At 44.8% G+C, this 22,471-nt stretch overlaps 1 protein-coding gene across 1 annotated transcript in view; it reads left to right on the top strand.

Annotated features, from left to right (window-relative positions):
* The window catches only part of RASA2 (RAS p21 protein activator 2), a 154,417-nt gene that overhangs the window by 49,227 nt on the left and 82,719 nt on the right, over window positions 1–22,471 (top strand). Inside the window, exon 4 of the mRNA XM_038748880.1 lies at window positions 8,250–8,344. Coding sequence (XP_038604808.1) covers window positions 8,250–8,344 — 95 coding nt within the window. The remainder of the gene's footprint in view (window positions 1–8,249; window positions 8,345–22,471) is intronic.

Below are 22,471 nucleotides of genomic sequence, written 5' to 3'. Positions count from 1 at the left end.
GGGGAAACGTGGACTAAATAAAATGATCTGGACAGCAGAGTGAAGTATGGACTGGAGTGGGGAAAGACAGGAGGCACTGTCAGCAGTACCATAAAATAGAAGCAGCGTGGAGAAGCTGCATGGTGTAGTGGAAAGAGCATGGGGCTGGGAGTCAAGGTTTCTAATTCCAACTCTGCCATTTGTCTGCTTTCTGACCTTAGGCAAGACACTTCAATCAATCAATCAGTCGAATTTATTGAGCGCTTACTGTGTGCAGAGCACTGTACTAAGCGCTTGGGAAGTACAAGTCGGCAACACATAGAGACAGTCCCTACCCAACAGCGGGCTCACAGTCTAGAAGGGGGATTCAGAGAACAAAACCAAACATACTAACAAAATAAAATGAATAGATATGTACAAGTAAGATAAATAAATAGAGTAATAAATATGTACAAACATATATACATATATACTTCACTTTTCTGGGCATCAGTTACACTTCACCTTTAAAATGGGGATTGAGATTGTGAGCCCTGCGTGGGGCAGGAAATATGTCCAACCCGATATGCTCATGTATACCCCAGCTCTTAGTATAGTGTCTGGAACATATTAATCGCTTAACAAATACCGTTATTATTATTATTAGAGCTGATAGACAAGATCCCTGCTCTCAAAGCTTACAGTCAGGTGGGGAAGGCAGACGGTAAAATAAATTACAGTTGGGGAAAAAGCATATTGTGAAGTGCAAGTGGCTTCTTCATCCCCATTAATCTGCTAGACCAGGGCTAGAGCCCAGGTTTCTTCCTCGCCCCCCAGCAGTGCTCTTGTACCGTTGACTGACTCATTCATTCATTTCATTCAGTTGTATTTATTGAGCCCTTAATGTGTGCAAACCACTGTGCTAAGCACTTGGGAGAGTGCAATATAGCAACAGACACATTGAATCACTGAATGAATAGTTACACAGTTGTTAGAGAGCCATTTTATTAAGAGTTAAAGAGGATCCCATTTCTGCAGAGCTAGCAAACAGTGGTTTGCCATCTCCGTCAGGATGAGAGGTGTTTACACAGCTGGCTGGGCTTGGACCTTCTTTGCTAGCAGCTTTAGCTCTAAAATGAATTTGGCAACTGTCTCCAAGAAATCTGTTCTTGGGTGGGTTAGGCTCGCTGGCAAGTAGGTGGCTTAAAGGGCAATGAAATAGCAAGTAGGGGCTGTAGAAAAAACAGACAAAAGTTGGCAGGCAAAAGAAACCAAACGGAGTTCCTGCTGGAGTAATGTAGTGAAAGCCAGCCAGGAAAAAACAAAACTGAAGACAGTGGGAGGGAACACCAGAAGTGACTTTGGTATCAAAATAATTCGGCACTTTCCCATTCTCCACTAGCTGGGAATGAAAACGAAGAATTTACATTTGCCCTCATCGACGTTTCCTTTGCTTGGGGGATTCGGTTTAACACATTATTATTATGTGTTAGACATAACAAGCCCATTATTATCAGGATTGACTTCTTAGGGACAGCTGGGCACACACATCAGTTTAAGCTCCTGGAGAGAGTGTCTGTGTCTCAATCTCACTTTCTCCCCCTCCCTCCCTCTCTTTTTTCTCTCACTCACTCCTCCCTCCCTCCCACACATACCCATTTGCACTTCACAGAGAAAATGCTGGGATAGCTTAGTTTAGTTTCTGAGTGTGATAATAATACTTGTGCTATTTGTTAAGAGATTACTGGGTGCCATGCAGAGAGCTGAGTGCAGTGGTAAATGCAATACAGTCTGATCACACAGTTTCTGTCCCACAAGGAGCTCACAGTCTAAGGGGAAGGGAAAATGGATATTTAAATTCCCATTTTACCAATTTCGTTTTACAAATTATTTTACAAATAATGCAAATGTAGTAAAGTAGAATGGTATGTAGATAATCGTGTTTAACAGTTTCTCTGTTTAAATTAGCATGTGTCCCAAAGTTCTTGTGGGGTCATCAGCCCAAGCACAGCATTATACACACCATAATTAAAACACTTGTTTGTAACTGACCGTTAAGGCAACGTCGCCTGCCAGTACTCTCCCGAGCGCTTAGTACAGCGCTCTGCACACAGTAGAGGCTCGGTAAATACAATTGATTGATTAAGCATGTAGAAACAAGTATTATAACCTTTTCTGAAGTAATCAGACTTCATTGTGAGTGAAACAACTTCTGCAGTCGAATTTCACATGAATGGTTCCTGCCTGGGTGAAATTTTTGTTCTTTCACTTTACCCATTTTTGATTCAAGAGAGCACACACGTTGTTAGCTACTGAGAATTGGTTGGAAGGAAACGGGCTTAACCTGTTTGTTGGGGACCCAAGCCCGTTGGGCCTTGAATTACAGCCTCCCAGCAGTGTGGGGGGAAAAGGGTCCAAAGCTTCATCTTAATCACCTTATCTGAGAGAGTGGCAGGAAGTGAGATGAGTGCTTTCTTTGCTCTTTTATCGCCTGCCCTCGGAGCCCCCCCCACAAAGTGAACTGCTAGCCAGAGATGTGACAGGGAACAATGCTTTCTGCAAAGCAGCCACTTCACAGAGTGTGAATAGAGGAAGGAAATCTTTTGTCTCAATGACACCTCATTAGAATAAAAAGCATTCAGCCTCTTCCTTTCACACCACTCTGTTCACTGAACTGGAAAATGTACATTTAGGGAAATCCTGGACGACTGTATTGACACTTGTACCATATATTTTGCCCCTGATGCTTCTGGGCAAGACCTCGACAGCCCTTCAGAAGCCTTCAGAAGTGTGTGAGGGGGCTACTCTTTGTCTGGATTGGGGGAGCTGTGTATCCCCCTCCCAGAAAGACTGGCAACTGGGAGCCTCTTGTCCTGGGTGGTAGAGGTTTGGCCAAAGAGGGAAACAGGGAGGGGCAGTTTTGGGGCAGGGCCTTTATTCAGTCAGTCGTCTTTATTGAGCGCTTACTGTGTGCAGCGCACTGTACTAAGTGCTTGGGAGAGTACAATATAACAATAAGCAGACATATTTCCTGCCGACAATGAACATACAGTCTAGAGGCCTTTAAAGAAGATTTGTCAAAAAAAAAAAAACATAGAAAAAAACGCTCCTCTAGGAGGCTGGGATATTTTCTTTCTTGTTGTGTTTTAAATGGGTTTGATATTGCTTGTTCTGGCATTTCATTTTACTTTTAATTGTTCCCTCCCACCGAACTTTTATCAATCAGCAGTATTTATTGAGTGCTTACTATGGACAGAGTACTGAAGTAAGAGCTTGGGAGAGTACAGTATAACAGAATTAATGGACACGTTCCCTGCCCAAAATGAGCTTCGGCCAGTGAAGGCCCCTGGCCCAGGGTAGCCAACCAGAATTCCGCACTCGGGAACAATGTAGGAACTGGGCGAGAGCACAGCCATTGTCCACTGCTGTTGTCCACTGCCATGGAGATCCTACAAACTCATTCTGTCGCGCAACCCCGAGCCGTGCCCTCTACCCTACCTGCCATCTTGCATTGAATGCCGTCGGCTACATCCGGACTGGGCGAGAGAGGGTGGAGGGCTCAGTGTAACCCATCATTAACTAATGCAAACTTGATGCAAGTGTACTCCACCCCACCCCACCCCACAAACCCTGTCCTGAAGTCCACAGGACAAAGAGCAGAGACATCCAGCAGCAACCATGAAATCTGAATAGCCCCACTAAGGGATGTGTGTGTGCTGGGAATAATAATAATAATTATAATTGTGGTGTTTGTTAAGTGCATAATGTGTGCCAGGCACTGTACTAAGCGCTGAAGTGATACAAGCAAGTTTCTAGACTGTGAGCCCATTGTTGGGTAGGGACCGTCTCTGTACGTTGCCTATTTGTACTTCCCAAGTGCTTGGTACAGTGCTCTGCACACAGTAAGTGCTAAATAAATACGATCGAATGAATGAATGAATTGGGTTGGACACAGTGCCTGTCCCACATTGGGCTCACAGTCCCAATCCCCATTTTCCAGATGAGGTAACTGAGTCACAGAGAAGTGAAGTGACTTGCCCAAGGTCACCCAGCAAACAAGTGACAGAGCCGGAATTAGAACCCACGAACTTCTGACTCCCAGGCACGTGCTCTATCCACTATGCCATGCTGCTTCCCCAGGAGCATGTGAATATACATGTGCGCTCGTACGCGCGCGTGCACACACACACACACGCGCGCACACACACACCCCTGTACCCCCTCATGCTCTCTGTATGTATGTATATGTGTGTGTGTGTGTGTGTGTGTGTGTGTGTGTGTGTGTATACAGTTGTTTTTTCCCTCTAGACTATAAGGTCACTGTGGGCAGGCAACGTGTCTATCAACTCCTTTATAATGTTCTCTTCCTAGCACTCCCTACAGTGCTCTGCGTACAGTAAGCTCTCAATAAATGCCCATGATTGATTGTCAGTCAGTCAATCATATTTGTTGAGCTTGATTTATATTGAAAGAATATAACAGGCATATTCCATGCCCACAACAAGCATACATTTTAGAGGAGGAGACAGCTATTATTACTATTAAATGAAATTACAGATATTTGCATAAGTGCTGTGGGGCTGGGAGGGTACGATTAATGAGGGGAGCAAGTCAGGTTGATGCAGAAGAGAGTGGAAAAAAAGGAAAAGGGCTTAGTCAGGGAAGGCTTCTTGGAGGAGATGTGCCTTCAGTAAGGTATTGAGCAATTTATTTATTTCCTTTCTGTTTTACCATCCTCCTGTCTCTCCCCACTTTAGTCTATATTTCACGCTGCTGCCTGGATTATCTTTGTACAGAAGCGCTCTGAGCATGTCACTCCCCTTCTCAAAAATCTCCAGTGGTTGCCTATCAACCTTCAAATCAAGCAAAACCTCCACACTCTTGGCTTCAAAGCTCTCCATCACCTCGCCCCCTCCTACCTCACCTCCCTTCTCTCCTTCTACAACCCAGCCTGCATCCTCTGCTCCTGTGCTGTTAACCTCCTCACTGTGCCTCGTTCTCGCCTGTCCCGCCATCAACCCCTGGCTTATGTCCTCCCCTTGGCCTGGAATGCCCTCCCTCCACACATCCGCCAAATCAGCTCTTTTCCTCCTTCAAAGCCCACCTGAGAGCTCACCTCCTCCAGGAGGCCCGCCCAGACTGAGCCCCCCCTTTTCCTCTCTTCTTCCTCCTCCCCTCCCCATCATCCCCTCTCCCTCCCTCTGCCCTACCTCCTTCCCCTCCCCACAGCACTTGCTTATATTTGTACATATTTATCACTCTATTTTATTAATGATGTGTATACAGCTATAATTTTATTTATTCTGATGGTATTGACACCTGTCTACTTGTTTTGTTGTTTGTCTCCCCCCTTCTAGACTGTGAGTCCATTGTTGGGTAGGGACCGTCTCTCTATGTTGCCGATTTGTACTTCCCAAGCACTTAGAACAGTGCTCTGCATACATTAAGCGCTCAATAAATATGCTTGAATGAATTAATGGATGAATGAATTGTGTGGCAGATATGAGAAGGGAGGGCATTCTGGGCCAGAGACAGGGCGTGGGTGAGCGATCAGAAAAAGGAGGTAGACGAGATTGAGGTACAGTGAGAAGGTTAATGTTAGACGAGCGAAGTGTGCAGGCTGGCTTGTAGTAGGAGAGAGGCGAAGTGAGGTAAGAGGGGGCAAGGTGATTGAGTGCCCTTCATATTGATTGTCTTTCATATTCGAAGAAGATGTGACTGCGGGTGAAGTTCATCTGTGAGCGCAGGTGCGGCTGAAAAAGCCAATGTGGGATCCACTGTCCCAGCCACATTGAGGACACAATAAAGTGGCCCCTTGTGTTGAAATGCTTACCCAATTGCGTAGGCTAAAAAACATGTCAGTTAAATTTTGGAACTCTTGGTGTAATAGTAATTGTGGTATTTGTTAAGCATTTAGTATGTGCCAAGGTAATCGGGTCCCCTGTGGGGCTCACAGTCCTAAATAGGAGGGAGAACAGGCACTGAATCCCCATTTTGCAAATGAGGGAACTGCAGCACAGAGAAGTTGAGTGGCTTGCTAAAGGTCACACAGCAGATAAGTAGTGGACCTGGGATTAGAACCCAAGTCTTCCAACTTCCAGACTCACGTTCTTCCCATTAGGCCACACCGTTTCATAGTGTTAGATGCCTCTGTCTGGCCACAACCTCCTTACCTGTCCTCCCTCTTACACATCCTGTCCCCACAAATCTGACCTGTTCTCCCAAAGAGACTTCCGATCATTTGACCTCATCCAGTTTTCTCAATTCCCAATTAGTGTCCATACCCAAACCACTTCCCTTGATGACCAAATTGAAGCGCTCAACACCACCCTCTGTACTGATTTCAACTCACTCAGTCCTCTGTCCCTTCTCCGATCTTGTACCACTAACTCACAGTCCTGGATCACCTCCACTGTCTACTTCCCCTGCCCCTGCGCTCGAGCTGCAGAGCACTTCTGGCGGAAATCTAGGTATCAGGCCGAACTCATCCACTCCAAGTTCATCTTTGCATTCTTGAACTCTGCCATCTCCTCTAGCCAGTGAAATTATTTGTCCGTCCTTATTGGCTCCCATGCCCATTGCATGCCAGCTGTTTTGGACATTTAACTCTCTTCTCAAACCCCCTGTCCCCCTGCCTCCCTCAACTCTTCCCCAATGACCCGGCCACATATGACCTGGCCAAATACTTTAATCAGTCGATCTCCTGGAAGCATTATCCAGCCTCGGCTCCACTGACATTGTCCTCTCCTGGTTCTTCTGTCTCTCTGGCTGTTCAGTCTCAGTCCCTTTCTTGGGCTCCTCCTCTGCCTCCCACCCCCTTACTGTGGGAGTCTCTCAAACTTCAGTTTTGGGTCCTCTTCTATTCTCCATCTACGCCCATTCCCTTGGAGAACTCATTCCCTCCTGTGGCTTCAAATACCATCGCTATGTGGATGATTCCCAAATATATATCTCTAGCCCTGATCTCTCTTCTCTGCAGTCTCACATTTCCTCCTGCCTTCAGGGCATCTCTATTTGGATATTCCACTGACACCTCAAACTTAATGTGTCCAAAACAGAGCTCCTTATCGTCCCATCCAAACCCTGTCCTCCCTCTAACTTTCCCACCATTATAGATAGCACCACCATCCTCCTAGTCTCAAAAGGCCTTAACCTTGACATTATCCTTGACTCCTCTCTTTCATTCAGCCCACATATTCAATCTGTCACTAAATCCTGCTGGTTCAACCATCACAACATTGCTAAAATCTACCCTTTCCTCTCCATCCAAACTGCTACCACGTTAATATGATCACTCATCTTATCCTGCCTAGAGTACTGCAACAGTCCCCTTGCTGACCTCCCTACCTCCTGTCTCTCCCCACTCCAGTCTAGACTTCACTCTGCTGCCTGGATCATTTTTGTACAAAACTGTTCAGCTCATGCCTACCCACTCCTCAGGGACCTCCAGTGGTTGTCCATCCACCTCCGCATCAAACAGAAACACCTTACCATCAGCTTCAAAGCACTCGAACACCTTGCCCCTTGCAAGTCCAGAGAGGGAGACGGACATTAATATAAAGAGATAAAATTATGGATATGTACTTATGTGCTATGGGGCTGAGGGATTACTCTATTACTCTATTTATTTATTTATTTTATTTGTACATATCTATTCTATTTATTTTATTTTGTTAGTATGTTTGATTTTGTTCTCTGTCTCCCCCTTTTAAACTGTGAGCCCACTGTTGGGTAGGGACTGTCTCTATATGTTGCCAATTTGTACTTCCCAAGCGCTTAGTACAGTGCTCTGCACATAGTAAGCACTCAATAAATACAATTGATGAGGGAGGGGTGAATAAAGGGTGCAAATCGTAGTGCAATGGTGATGAATAAGGGAGTGGGAGAAGTGGAAATGAGGGCCTAATTGGGGAAGGCCTCTTGGAGTAGATATATTTTTTATAAGGCTTTGATGGTGGGGGAGAATGATTGTCTGTCAGATATGAATAAGAAAGGCGTTCCAGGCCAGAGGCAGGATGTGGGTGAGGGATCGGCGGCAAGATAGATGAGACTGAGTACAGTGAGTAGGTTGGCATTAGAGGCGCAAAGTGTGCAGGCTGGGATGTACTAGGAAATCAGGGAGGTGAGGTAGGAGGGGGCAAAGTGATTGGGTGTTTTAAAGCCTGTAGTAAGGAATTTCTATTTGATGCGAAGGTGGATGGGCAGCCACTGAAGGTATTTTGCCCCCAACTTCATTTTTGTTTTTCAGAAAAACAGAAAGCATTCTAATTATACTGCATTATTTCTTTCAGGAAAAGTAACCATCAAGAAAGAAGATTTGTGCAACCATACTGGTAAAGAAACTTGGTATTCACTCCAACCCATTGATTCCAATTCAGAAGTTCAGGTGAGGCATGTGCTTCTATATTTTAGAATTTATCACATCAGCCCATCATTTATTAAGCATTCCTCTAGACTGTAAGCTCCTTGTGGGCAAGGAGTATGTCTTCCAACTCTGTTATATTGTAGTCTCCCAAGCGCGTAGTACAGTGCTTTGCACACAGTAAATGATCAGTAAGTATCATTGATTTATTGATTGTTTCACGGTGTATAGGGTAGGGAACTAGATGCAGGAAGCAGCACGGCCGAATGGAAAGAGCATGGGCCAGGGAGATAGAGGACCTGGGTTCTAATTCCAGCTCCATCACTTACATGGCATAGCGGATAGAGCACAGGCTTGGGAGTCAGAAGGTCATGGGGTCTAACCCCGGCTCCACTACACATCTGCTGTGTGACCTTGGGCAAGTCCTTCCATTTCTCTGGGCCTCACTTCCCTCATCTGTAAAATGGGGATCGAGACTGTGAGCCCCACGTGGGACAGGGACTGTCTCCAACCCCATTTGCTCGTATCCACTCCAGCACTTAGTACAGTGCTTGGCACATAGTAAACGCTTAACAAATACCATTATTATTATTATTACTGTAACCTGCTCTGTGACCTTGTCAAATGACTAGACTTCTCTGCCTCAGTTCCTTCATCTGCAAGATGGATATTCAAGACTGTCCCTCCCTCCCACTCAGACTTTGAGCCCCATGTGGGACTTGTTGTTCCTGTATCTACCCCAGTGCGTAGTACCATGCCTGGCAATCAGTCAATTGTATTAATTGAGCGTTTACTGTGTGCAAAGCACTATACTAAGTGGTTGAGAGAGTACTGTGGCACATCGCAAGCGCATAACAGATACGACAGTCATGATGACGATGATGATGATGATGCATGGGATGTTTCTGTGAATTTTAAGGCACAGTCTCTTCTTTTTAGCAGCTCGTAAGGGGTGCAGCACCCTGAAACAGTAGAAACAGTACCCCAAGGAAGTCTCAGCTCTGGAGAGCAATAGAGAAGCAGCATGGCCTAGGGCAAGAGCATGGACTTGGGAGTCAGTGGCCGGGGGCTCTAATCCCAGCTCTGCCACTTGTCTGCTGTGTGATCTTGGGCAAGTCACTTCACTTCTCTGGGCCTCAGTTACCTCATTTGTAAAATGGGGATTGAGACTGTGAGCCCCATGTGGGGCAGGGACTGTGTCCAACCCGATTAGGTTGTATCTACCCCAGTGCTTAGAATAGTGCTTGGCATATAGTAAGCTCTTAACAAATATTGTTATCATTATTGTTCAGTTAAAATGGACATGCAGCCATGTTAACAAATATCATTATTATTATTGTTCAATTAAAATGGACATGCGGCCATGTTAACATCCAAAAAAACCCCAAGCTTTCCCAAGTCAAGATGGTTAAAGTGACACAGGAAGTATTAGCACTTGGAATACTTTGCATCTGTGCACTTGCTTCTGTAAACTTTGGACATCTGATCCATCCATCAATCAATCAATCATATTTATTGAGCGCTTACTGTGTGCAGAGCACTGTACTAAGCACTTGGGAAGTACAGTTGGCAACATATAGAGACAGTCCCTACCCAACAGTGGGCTCACAGTCTAGAAGAGGGAGACAGATATTCACCCCACCCCTAACCCCAAAGCACTTCTGGACATACCTTTACATTCTTTACTGTAAATTACGTATTTGCTCATATTAATGTCATATTCTTGTCTGTCTCCCCCTCTAGACTCTAAGCTTGTAGTGGGCAGGGAATGTGCCTGCTACTTCTCTTGTATTGTACTTTCCCAAGCACTTAGAACAGTGCTCTACATTCATTCATTCATTCATTCAGTTGTATTTATTGAGCACTTACTGTGTGCAGAGCATTGTACTAAGTGCTTAGGAAGTACAAGTCGGCAACACATAGAGACGGTCCCTACCCAACAACGGGCTCACAGTCTAAAAGGGGGAGACAGAAAACAAAACAAAATGTAGACAGGTGTCAAAATTGTCAGAACAAATTCATTCATTCATTCAATCGTATTTATTGAGCGCTTACTGTGTGCAGAGCACTGTACTGAGCGCTTGGGAAGTACAAGTTGGCAACATATAGAGACGGTCCCTACCCAACAGTGGGCTCACAGTCTAGCACAGTCTAGCTCACAGTCTAACAAATAGAATTAAAGCTATGTGCATATCATTAACAAAATAAATAGAATAGTAAATATGAACAAGTAAAATAGAGTAATAAATCTATACAAATATATACAAGTATTATGGGGAGGGGAAGTAGGTGGGGGGATGGGGAGGAGGAGGGGAAAAAGGGGGCTCAGTCTGGGAAGGCCTCCTGGAGGAGGTGAGCTCTCAGTAGGGCTTTGAAGGGAGGAAGAGAGCTAGCTTGTCGGATGTGGGGAGGGAGGGCATTTCAGGCCAGGGGAAGGACGTGGGCCAGGGGTCAATGGTGGGACAGGCGAGAACAAGGTACAGTGAGGAGGTTAGCGGCAGAGGAGCGGAGGGTGCGGGCTGGGCTGTAGAAGGAGAGAAGGGAAGTGAGGTAGGAGGGGGCGAGGTGATGTAGGAAGTGAGGTAGGAGGGGGCGAGGGGGCCTTGAAGCCAAGAGTGAGGAGTCTTTGCTTGATTCGTAGGTTGACAGGCAACCACTGGAGATTTATGAGGAGAGGAGTGACATGCCCAGAGCATTCCCCCCCCATTTTAGACTGTGAGCCCACTGTTGGGTAGGGACTGTCTCTATATGTTGCCAATTTGTACTTCCCAAGTGCTTAGTACAGTGCTCTGCACATAGTAAGCGCTCAATAAATACGATTGATGATGATGATGATGATTTCTGTACAAAAATAGTCCGGGCAGCAGAGTGAAGTATAGACTGAAGCGGGGAGTGCTCAAATGCCACTGATTGATTGATTGATATATATATTTCAGCCGGATTCCAATAGTACATTGGTATCTGGGGCTGGTGAAGCAGCATGACGTAGTGACTAGAGCACAGGACTGGGAGTCAGCAGGTCATGGGTTCTAGTCCCAGCTCTGCCACTTGTCTGCTGTGTGACCTTGGACGAGTCACTTCACTTCTTTGGGTCTCAGTTCTCTCATCTGTAAAATGGCAATTGAGGCTGTGAGCCCCACATGGGTCAGGCACTGGGTCCAACCCAATTTCTTTGTGTCCACCCCAGCAGTTAGTGCAGTGCCTGGCACATAGTAAGTGCTTAACAAGTACCATAATAATAATAATTCTTATAATTATTATTATTATTATTATTATTATTAGTGAAAAGCCAAGGCTGTTAGGTGGGCTGCCTTTGGGTAATTAGCAAGCACAGGGGTGGAGAGGCAGTCTGGCATGCATTGAAAAAACAAATAGAGAAGTAATCAGAGAGTGTCTGATTAGTGGCAGCTTTGACTGGAGATTGGAGAACTCAGCCCACTCTAGTGGAGTTACAGTGCTTAGAACAGTGCTTGGCACATAGTAAGCACTTAACAGATACCATTATTATTATTATCTGTTAGCATTTTCCTTAACCTGGCAAATTTTTACTGCCAACCCTCCTCCGCTCTCACACCAGGTTCTCAGCTCACTATGCCACAAAGTTCTGCCCACCTGAAAATACATTTATTAATGTTTTACAATAAGTAATGCTGCTGCCTCTGACCTTAATAGGTGGCAAACAGTGCTCTGGCACCTCAGATTTATGCCCGTGAAAAGATTGCCCACATACGGTACTCATTTTGTCCACGTTTTAAGCCTGGAAAGACATGTAACAATCAATCGATCGATCGTATTTATTGAGTGCTCACTGTGTGCAGAGCACTGTACTAAGTGCTTGGGAAAGTACAGTACAGCAGAGTTGGTAGGCATGTTCCTTGCCTGCAACAAGCTTACCGTTAGAAGGGAGCTTTGCCAACCTACTGAGTTTTCTGCACTTTTTAAAGTTAGACTGCTCGAGAAAACCAGGGCGGTTATCAGTCTTGGAATCCAGATAAGTCTTACATGGGACTGTTTCCCAAGGACATTTCTGGGAGCCTTTAATCAATCAGTGGTATTTGTTGAGTGCTTACTGTATGCAGAGCTGTGTAATAAGCACTTGGGAGAGTACAGTACCACAGAATCTGCAGACATGTTCTGTACTTATAACGAGCTCACTGCTGTACCCATTCCCCATAGCCTTTCAAAGTACACCAATTCACCTTTCTGTAGAGGAAGACTGTGTCAGTCAAGTCAGCCGTTGGTATTTATTGAGCGCTTACTGTGCGCAGAGCACTGTGCTATAATAATGATGGCATTTGTTAAGTGCTTACTATGTGCAAAGCACTGTTCTAAGCGCTGGGGAGGATACAGGGTGATCAGGTTGTCCCACGTGGGGCTCACAATCTTAATCCTCATTTTACAGATGAGGGAACTGAGGCACAGAGAAGTGAAGTGACTTGCCCAAAGTCACACAGCTGACAATTGGCAGAGCTGGGATTTGAACCCATGACCCCTGACTCCCAAACCTGGGCTCTTTCCATTGAGCCATGCTGCTAAGCTCTTGGGAGAGTACAATACACACATCTAGAGCAGAAATTCTCCCCATTTATTTCCAATGTAGAGTCCCTTGTTTCCTAACTGTACTGTCATCTTGCCAGTATGGAAGGGAGTGTATTATCTAGTGTCCCGTCTACTCTAGGGCAAGATCAGATTGTGGAGGGCCAGAGGATGCGATGCTCTTTTATATGGGACTTTCCCAAGTGCTTAGTACAGTGCTCTTCACACAGTAAGTGCCCAGTATATACAATTGATTGATCTTGGAATAGGTTGGACAGATATGCAGAGAGCTCACAACTTCTGATTGTGCCTTAGTTGGCTCATTAAGAGTTTTACCTACCATAATTTCCTGTCAAATGATGGTTGTCTATCATTCATTAAAAGTTCAGTTCTTCTTTTCAGTTTGGTTTGAAACATATGCATGTTCTAATCATTGGCTTTCCACAGAGCTGTGGCAATAGTAGCTTACTCCACCCTACTTAACTCTTTAGATCTAAAGAGCTGCATTTCCCTTCACCTTTAGACTGTAAGCTCCTAATAGGCAGGGGACGTGTCTGCTAATTCTCTTATATTGTAATAATAATAATGGCATTTGTTAAGTGCTTACTATGTGCAAAGCACTATTCTAAGCACTGGGGGGGATTCAAGGTGGTCAGGGTGTCCCACGTGGGGCTCACAGTCTTAATCCCCATTTTACAGATGAGGTAACTGAGGCTCAGAGAAGTTAAGCACTTGCCCAAAGTCACACAGCAGACATATGGGGGAGCCGGGTTTAGAACCCATGTCCTCTGACTCCCAAACCCATGCTTTTTCCATTGAGCTACGTTGCTTCTACTCTCCCAAGTGCTTAGTACAGTGCTCTGCACATAGTAAGTGCTTGATAAATAGCAGTGATTGATTCCTGCTCTAATCCGTGGTTTCTTTTGCAGTTTTGATGACATTTTTTAACTTCTGAGTTCAGTGAAAATCTGAAGTCTATTTATCTAATCCTTAAAGGAAGCTTTGCTGTTGGGTGGGAGTGAAGGGAATTCAATGTCCTACCCACCACCTTCCCTTTCTTCATCTCGTTGGCACAATTGGTCTGGAAACAGAACAGTAAAAAGTCGGCTCCAAAGTCCTTACTGGGAAATCTGATCAAACAATCATTTGAATTTATTGAGCACTTATTTTATGTAGAACACTGCTAAGCACTCACTGTACAAAGCGCTTGGAAGAATACACTATAACAGAGTTGGTAGACCCATTCCCTGCCCACAAGGACCTCACAGTCTAGAGAGGGAGATGGACATTAATATACATAAATAAATAAAGCTAAGCATTTACTTTTTACCAGTCACTGTACTAAGCGCTGGGGTAAATAAAAACTAATCAGGTTGGACACAGACCATGACCCACATAGGGCTTACAGTCTTAATCCTTATTGAATAGATGAGATCACTGAAGTACGGAGAAGTTAAGTTTGAAGAGGGGGGAATTAGGGTCGGAAGACTGAAGTCCCCCTTACTTCCTTTCCCTGCTCTCCTACTTGGCTCTGATGACTCCTTACTTAGCAAGAAGCCACCAGAGCCAGGTAGAACTGTGGCTGGGAGGACTTCTACTTGGAGCCAGGTGCATTCCAGAGTGTCCCATGCAGATTTTCTTATTATGCCGGGGCCAGCCGCATCCTGACGGGAAGTGACATCTTCCCAAAGATCAGAGGGTTTAGCGCTGGTGATCTTGGGAGCCGAACATTTTCTCAGGAGAGTATTCCTTAATTCTTTAAAAGCATTCTATCAGAAACACTCAGTGAAAACACTTATTCTGGAGAGACTGGAAGTTTTTGCATAATGTGAATTGTGGGTTTTTTTGTTTGTTTTTTAAAGCAAACCTTGATTCTGACTAATGGGAAGTGAGGAGAAAACTAGGATGAATTAGTGAAAATCTTGAATTCTGTTCTAAAAAAGAAATCTCCCTGATTCTTACTAATGGGAAGATGGGGGATGATCAGAAACAAATAGTGAAAAATCTTGAATTCTGTTTTAAAAAGAAAGAAACCTCCCTGATTCTCATGGGAAGGGGGGGAAGAACAGAATTAGTGAAAAATCTGTAGTTTAAAAAAAGCCTTTTACAAGTCTATAATATCAGGAGCGCTTGCCAATCAGTGGTATTTATTGAGTGTTTACAGTGTGCTGAGCACTGTAATAATAATAATAATGATAATGATCTTTGTTAAGCGCTTACTATGTCCCAGGCACTGTACTAAGCACTTGGTCATGGTCCAGGACCCACATAGGGCTCACAGTCTTAATCCCCATTTTACAGATGAGGAAACTGTGAGGAGAAGTGAAGCGGCTTGCCCAAGGTTACACAGCAGACAAGTGGCCGAGCTGGGATTAGAACCCATGACCTTCTGACACCCAGGCCCATGCTGTATCCACTAGACCATACTGTACTAAGCTCTTGGTTCGATCCCATCCATTCCCAGTTGACCAGTGGCAATGAGATACCTGGAAGGGCAGCATGAAGATGACCATCCTTCTTAGCACCCTCCCTCAAGTTTAGGGAGGACCCCTCCAACATTCCTAAATTTTTCCTCGAATAACCGTTTTTTCCTCTGGCCCCCTTGTCCATAAATGTGAGTATTATGACTGTGTGTGCCTCTCTTAGTCATAGAGCTCTGTACAGCCGGGCTTTGTCCATTGGATCCAACCCTCTGGGGCCAGGTTAAGCTGGCCCAGAGCCAAGCCAAGTTGGTGTCAGGCTTTCCTCGAACATACTGTTCCACTGAAGGGTTTGGGCCACAAAGTAACTGAACTCGCATATTTCAGATTAGCCTGTGGAAGAGAAGGCTATCTTCCTGTCTTCCTGTCTGTCTTATTAACTTCTCTGTGCCTCAGTTACCTCATCTGTAAATTGGGGATTAAGAGTATGAGACCCACATGGGACAACCTGATTACCTTGTATCTACCCAAATCCTTAGAACAGTGCTTGGCACAGAGTAAGCACTGAACAAATACCATAATTATTATTATTGTTATTATTCTCCTAGGAAATGGGCCTAGGTGAAAGCAAAAGAGATTTTGGTTGCACAACAAAGTTCCTTGACTTTAATGGAGGCTGGAATATGGGCTAAGCAGGGAGTTTTAGAGTTTCCATTGAAAGACTGGGCTGAAGGAAGACCTGAGAGAAGAAGGGGAGACAATTCTGTGAACAGACAAGCCCTAGTCTGGTGAAAAGGGAAAACGTAGAGGGCGAAATAATAAGATGAGTAGGCGGGCTTGTTTGAGAGAATATTTTCATGATTTTATAATGAATCATTTGTATTCATTCGTTCAGTTGTATTTATTGAGTGCTTTCTGTATCCAAAGCACTGTACTAAACGCTTGGGAGAGTACAGTATAACAGTAAACAGACACATTCCTACCCACAATGAGCTCACAGTCTAGAGGGTGACAGATATTAATATAAATAAATAGTTGCAGATCCGTACGTAAGTGCTGTGGGGATGGGAAGAAGGATGAATGAAGGAGCAAGTAAGAGCAGCACAGAAGAAAGTGGGAGAAGAGGGAGGAGGGCTTAGTCAGTTATTGTGCACTTACTGTGTGCAGAGCACTGTAATAAGTGTTTGGGAGAATATGCTAGAACAGAATTGATAATGACCCTGTATGTTATTTTGAAGCAGGAATTGTTTCTGCTATCATCAAACTAAAAATTAGCATTTTTAAAGATGGAACTTCCATTTGAAGAAATTCGTTCTTTAATAAAAGAATATGGGACACAACTTGTACATGCAGAAAAACTAGATTCCCTGTCAATCATATAGTACTTTTAAATGCAATGGCTTATTTAGTACTTCCTTAATAACGTGTTTATCGTGAATTTCAGGATTATATCACAAGGCATTGATGGTTTTACACTTCCTTATGCAATGAGATCTCATATCTATAAAGCAAGTGTGAAAGTTGAAATGCAGACTATCAAGAATACCAGTAACCTATCCATTCATGTCCTATAAAATAAAAAAAATACTGAATGTAAATCCTGTAATTTGACACTTTTTGTGAAATTACATATGTGTAAAGTGTCCAAAGGTACATAAAAAGAATTCAACTTGGACAAGACCCATATGCTATGCTGTTTATGAAAAAATGAAGGAAATCCATTAAAAATAATTGGGGAATTTTTTGTTTTTATACCCTTGAATTTGGATTTCACTATTAGTATTAATTGAATCAACATGGGTTAATGGAAAGTGCATGGGCCTGGGACTCAGAGTACCTGAGTTCAAATCACAGCTTTGCTACTTACCTGCTATGTGACCATGGGCAGGTCACTTCATTTCTCTGTAAAATGGGGATCAAGACACTGAGCTTGATTGTACTCTCCAAGCCATCAGTACAGTGCTCTGCACACAGTAAGCGCTCAGTAAATACGATTGAATGAATGACTGAATGAACAAATGAATGAGTCCCCAACCTGATTGGATTGTATCTACCCCAGGACTTAAGTCAGGGCCCGACACATAGTAAACGTTTAAAAAATACCATGAAAAACAAAGAAACCCAAAACTTGGCAAAACCAGTTGAATCACCTATTTGGCACTTGTTGTCGTGGTTGGAGGGGAGATTTTCATTGCATTGATTGGTACAATCTGAGTGTACAAGGATTTCCCTTGGCTTAATGCTCATGAGGTCCCATGATGACTAGTCTTTTTGGCATCCAAGAGTTTTGCATTTTATTAAGTCGCAACAAACTACCGTGTGTCATTTGGCCTTCATTTAGAAGGTGAGTTTTGGAGTGACGTAATTGTTCTGTTGGTAGAACAAGAGGTTTGGCTCCTGCTGTATTTTCTCCATACTCCAGGTCACTCAAATGTGGTAACTGTTTGCTAACACTTGGCCTGAATCCAGGACATGGGAATTTCCTCATGCAAAGAACTAAATATGCTGAAAGCAAGTTGAGGTAGTTTAAGTGTTGGTGTTACAATGCTTTGATTTTGCTGGGCAGTATTGGTGAACTTTTTTCATCGTTTTACTAGCTGTGTCTGAACCTCTGACTTCAGAAGAGTCTCAGTTGGAAGTTAACTTGCCTCTCTGAAAGCACTCAATCATTCAAATGTATTGAGCACGTGCTGTGTGCTCAATATACACGTACTGTATATACTGCGTGAGCACGTACCAAGCACTAGGAAGAGTACTAGAGTACTAGGAAGAGTACAATATAAAAGAGTTGGTAGACATGTTCCCTGCCCACAACGAGTTTACAGTCTAGAGGCGAGATTATGGTCTAAGAGAGCAAAACTCTCCACCAAACCAGCACACCTCTAATTAATCAGTCAGTCAGTCACTGGTATTTATTAAGCAGTTACTGTGTGTGGAGCACTGTCCTAAGCACTTGGGTGAGTACAGTAGAGTTGACAGACACGAGTGCTCTGCATTTCTTGTTCATTCGTTCATTCATTCATTCATTCAATCGTATTTATTGAGCGCTTACTGTGTGCAGAGCACTGTACTAAGCGCTTGGGAAGTACAAGTCGGCAACATATGGAGACGGTATATACCCAGGGGGAAGGGGGAGAATGACAACAAGACAAAACATGTGGACAGATGTCAAGTTATCCAAATAAATAGAAATAAAGCTAGATGCACATCACTAACACAATAAATGGAATAGTAAATATGTACAAGTAAAATAAATAGAGTAATAAATCTGCACAAACATATATACAGGTGCTGTCGGGAGGGGAAGGAGGTAGGGGAGGAGGAGAGGAAAAAGGGAGTTCAGTCTGGGAAGGCCTCCTGGAGGAGGTGAGCTCTCAGTAGGGCTTTGAAAGGAGGAAGAGAGCTAGCTTGGCAGGTGTGCGGAGGGAGGGCATTCCAGGCCAGGGGGAGGACGTGGGCCGGGGGTCAACAGCGGGACAGGTGAGAACAAGGCACAGTGAGGAGGTTAGCGGCAGAGGAGCGGAGGGTGCGGGCTGGGCTGGAGAAGGAGAGAAGGGAGGTGAGGTAGGAGGGGGCGAGGTGATAGACAGCCTTGAAGCCGAGAGTGAGGAGTTTTTGCTTGATGTGTAGGTTGTTCTCTTTTGCTCCAGCTAATGATCCAGGTGCTAGTCACACGGCACCAAGCCCAACCCAGTTTGGTAACATCACACTCACCTCGCAAGTGGCAGAACTAGATTGACTTAACTGGTTGAGCTTCATGGAGTGGGACCAGGAAGGGTGAATTGTAAGGTGGTTCCCTCTGGCTCAGTTTGGAGTGGGAAAGAGAAGCAGCGTGGCTCAGTGGAAAGAGCACGGGCTTGGGAGTCAGAGGTCATGGGTTCAAATTCCGGCTTCTTCGCTTGTCAGCTGTGTGACTTTGGGCAAGTCACTTCACTTCTCTTTGCCTCAGTTACCTCATCTGTAAAATGGGGATGAAGATTGTTAACCCCATATGGGACAACCTGATCACCTTGTATCCTTCCCAGCGCTTAGAACAGTGCTGTGCACAGAGTAAATGTTTGACAAATACCAAAATTATTATTATTAGAGAAGCAGCATGGCTCACTGGAAAGAACACAGGCTTGGGAGTCAGTGGTCATGGGTTCTAATTCCGGCTCCACCACTTATTAGCTGTGTGACTTTGGGCAAGTCACTTAACTTCTCTGGGCCTCAGTGACCTCATCTGTAAAATAGGGATGAAGACTGTGAGCCCCACATGGGACAACCTGATTACCTTGTATCTCCCCCCCCCCCCCACCCCCCCCAGTGCTTAAACAGTGCTTGGCACACGTAAGAGCTTAACAAATGCCATCATTATTTCCCCTTGTACACTGTGAGCCTGTTGTTGGGTAGGGACCGTCTCTATAAATTGACGACTTGTACATCCCAAGCGCTTAGTGCAGTGCTCTGCACACAGTAAGCGCTCAATAAATACGATTGAATGAATGAATGAGTACTTTTAGCACTTCCCCAGGCTAGCGGAGCATGCTGAGAAGAGCACTGAGGGGGCTGGCCAGTATAATGCTGTTGGCATCAGCACCATCCTTCTCCCCACCCTACTGTGCCACCCTTCCCCACCCCCACCAGAGTCCCAGCACCAATATATACAACATGGCGAAGCAGTGTTGCATAGTGGAACATAGTTGCATAGTATTCCCCCTCCTCCCCCTCCCAGCACCTGTATATATGTTTGCACATACTTATTACTCTATTTTACTTGTACATATGTACTATTCTATTTATTTTATTTTGTTAATATGTTTTGTTTTGTTGTCTGTCTCCCCCTTCTAGACTGTGAGCCTGCTGTTGGGTAGGGACCGTCTCTAGATGTTGCCAACTTGTACTTCCCAAGCGCTTAGTACAGTGCTCTGCACACAGTAAGCACTCAATAAATACGATTGAATGAATGAATGAATAGAGCACAGGCCTGGGAGTCAGAAGGACCTGGCTTCTTATCCTGGCTCCACCACATGTCTGCTGGGTGACCTTGGGCACGTCACTTCACTTCTTTGGGCTGCTACCTAATCTGTAAAATGGGGATTAAAACTGTGAGCCCCAAGTGAGACACGGACTGTGTTCCAACTTGATCGGTTTACATCTGCCCCAGTGCTTAGTACAGTGCTTGGCACATAAAAAGCGCTAAACGAATACCATAAAAAAAAAAGAACCAGACAGCTCAGACCCGTAGGACTTCTAAGAATTTTACCTCAGTTGAAGTTGGGAAGCAACATAGTTCAGAGGAGAGAGCACGGGCCTGGGAGTTAGAGGACCTGGCTTTTAATCCCAGCGTTGCCACTTGCCTTTTGGGTGATCTTGGGCAAGTCACTTCACTTCTCAGTGCCTCAGCTTCTTTATCTGTAAAATGGGGATTCCATTGTTCTCCTCCCTCCTGCTTAGACTGTGAGCCCCATGGGGAACAGGGAGTTGGTCCAACCTGATGATCTTGTATCTAACCCAGCCCCTAGAACGGTGCTTGATACATAGTAACCACCTAACAGATACCACCATTAGTAGTCAGTCGTTCATATTTATTGAACACTGACCATGTGCAGAGCACTGTTCTAAGCCCTTGGGAGAGTGCAGGATAACAATAAACAGATACATTCCCTGTCCACAATGAGTGGGTGGGAGAGACAGACATTAGTATAAATAAATTAGTAATATAGCAGTAGTATAGTAGTATAGCATCTGCTTCTTGGCAGCCCGTATTATTTATAACCCCTTTCCCGAAGGAACGGGCTAATACAGAGTTCACTGTCCAAGTTTCCCAAGACAAGTCCTGGGGAAGCCGCCCCTTCAATTGATTCAGTTCAGTTGGGAAGCAGCCTGACCTCTTGGATAGAGCATAGGCTTGGGAGTCAGAAGGACCTGGGTTCTAATCCTGGCTCTGCCACTTACCTGCTGTGTGACCTTGAACAAGTCACTTTATTCCTCTGGGCCTCAGTTACCTCATCTTTAAAACGGGGTTTAAGAGTGTGAGCCGCATGTGGGACAGGGACTGTGTCCAACCTGATTTAACTTGTATGTACCTCAGCACTTAGAACAGTGCTTCACACATTGTAGGCATTTAACAAGCACCATAATTATTATTTAATGTTGTTGGGCCACGGAGCTGTCAAAGAGTCAGTTGACCAACCAAGTGTATTTATTAAGCGCTTATTATGCGGGGCACTTGGGAGAGTTCAATATGGTTGGTAGACATGATCCCTGCCCTCAGAGAGCACTCCTGGTTCACCATTTCCTTCCCCCGCTGATCCCACCAACAGAATTGACCTTTGTTCCAACCTCATCCATCCCTCCTGGCTTGCGGTCTTGTTTCCTGTGGCCTTCTTCAGTGCTAAGGGATGCTTAGCTTGATGCCTGGAGTGAAGTCAGTCCATCAGTCAAGGGTATTTATTGAGTGACTACTGTGTGCAGAGCACTGTGCTAAGCAGTCAGTCACTCATTTATTGAGCACTTACTGTGTGCAGAGCACTATACTGTGCACTTCTTTGATAGCATTTATCAAGCGCTTACTATGTACAAAACACTGTTCTAAGCACTGGGGAAGTTACAGGGTGATCAGGTTGTCCCACGGGGGGCTCACAGTCTTAATCCCCATTTTACAGATGAGGTCACTGAGGCACAGAGAAGATAGAGTGACTTGCCCAAAGTCACACAACTGACAATTGGCGGAGCTGGGATTTGAACCCATGACCTCTGACTCCAAAGCCCATGCTCCTTCCACTAAGCCATGCTGCTTCTCAATAATAATGGTATTTGTTAAGCGCTTACTATGTGCAAAGCACTGTTCTAAGCACTCAGGTAGATACAAGGTAATCAGGTTGTCCGACGGGGGGCTCACAGTCTTCATCCCCATTTTACAGACAAGGGAAGTGAGGCACAGAGAAGTTAAGTGACTTGCCCAAAGTCACAGAGCTGACAAATGGTGGAGCGGGGATTAGAACCCACGACCTCTGGCTCCCAAGCCCGGGCTCTTTCCACTGAGCCACGCTGCTTCTCCGCACTTGGGAGAGTACAGTATGTGACACATTCCCTGCCCATAACGAGCTTACACTCTAGAGGGGCAGACAGGAAAATATAAAAAAAATTACAGATATATACATAAGTTCTGTGGGGCTGGGAAAAATTAAAGGGAGCAAGTCAGGACTTTGCA

Source organism: Tachyglossus aculeatus, chromosome 1, assembly GCF_015852505.1.
Source record: "Tachyglossus aculeatus isolate mTacAcu1 chromosome 1, mTacAcu1.pri, whole genome shotgun sequence".
Taxonomy (NCBI): Eukaryota; Metazoa; Chordata; class Mammalia; order Monotremata; family Tachyglossidae; genus Tachyglossus; species Tachyglossus aculeatus.
The sequence above is the reverse complement of the archived record's forward strand: the minus strand, read 5'-3'. Positions and strand labels throughout refer to the sequence as shown.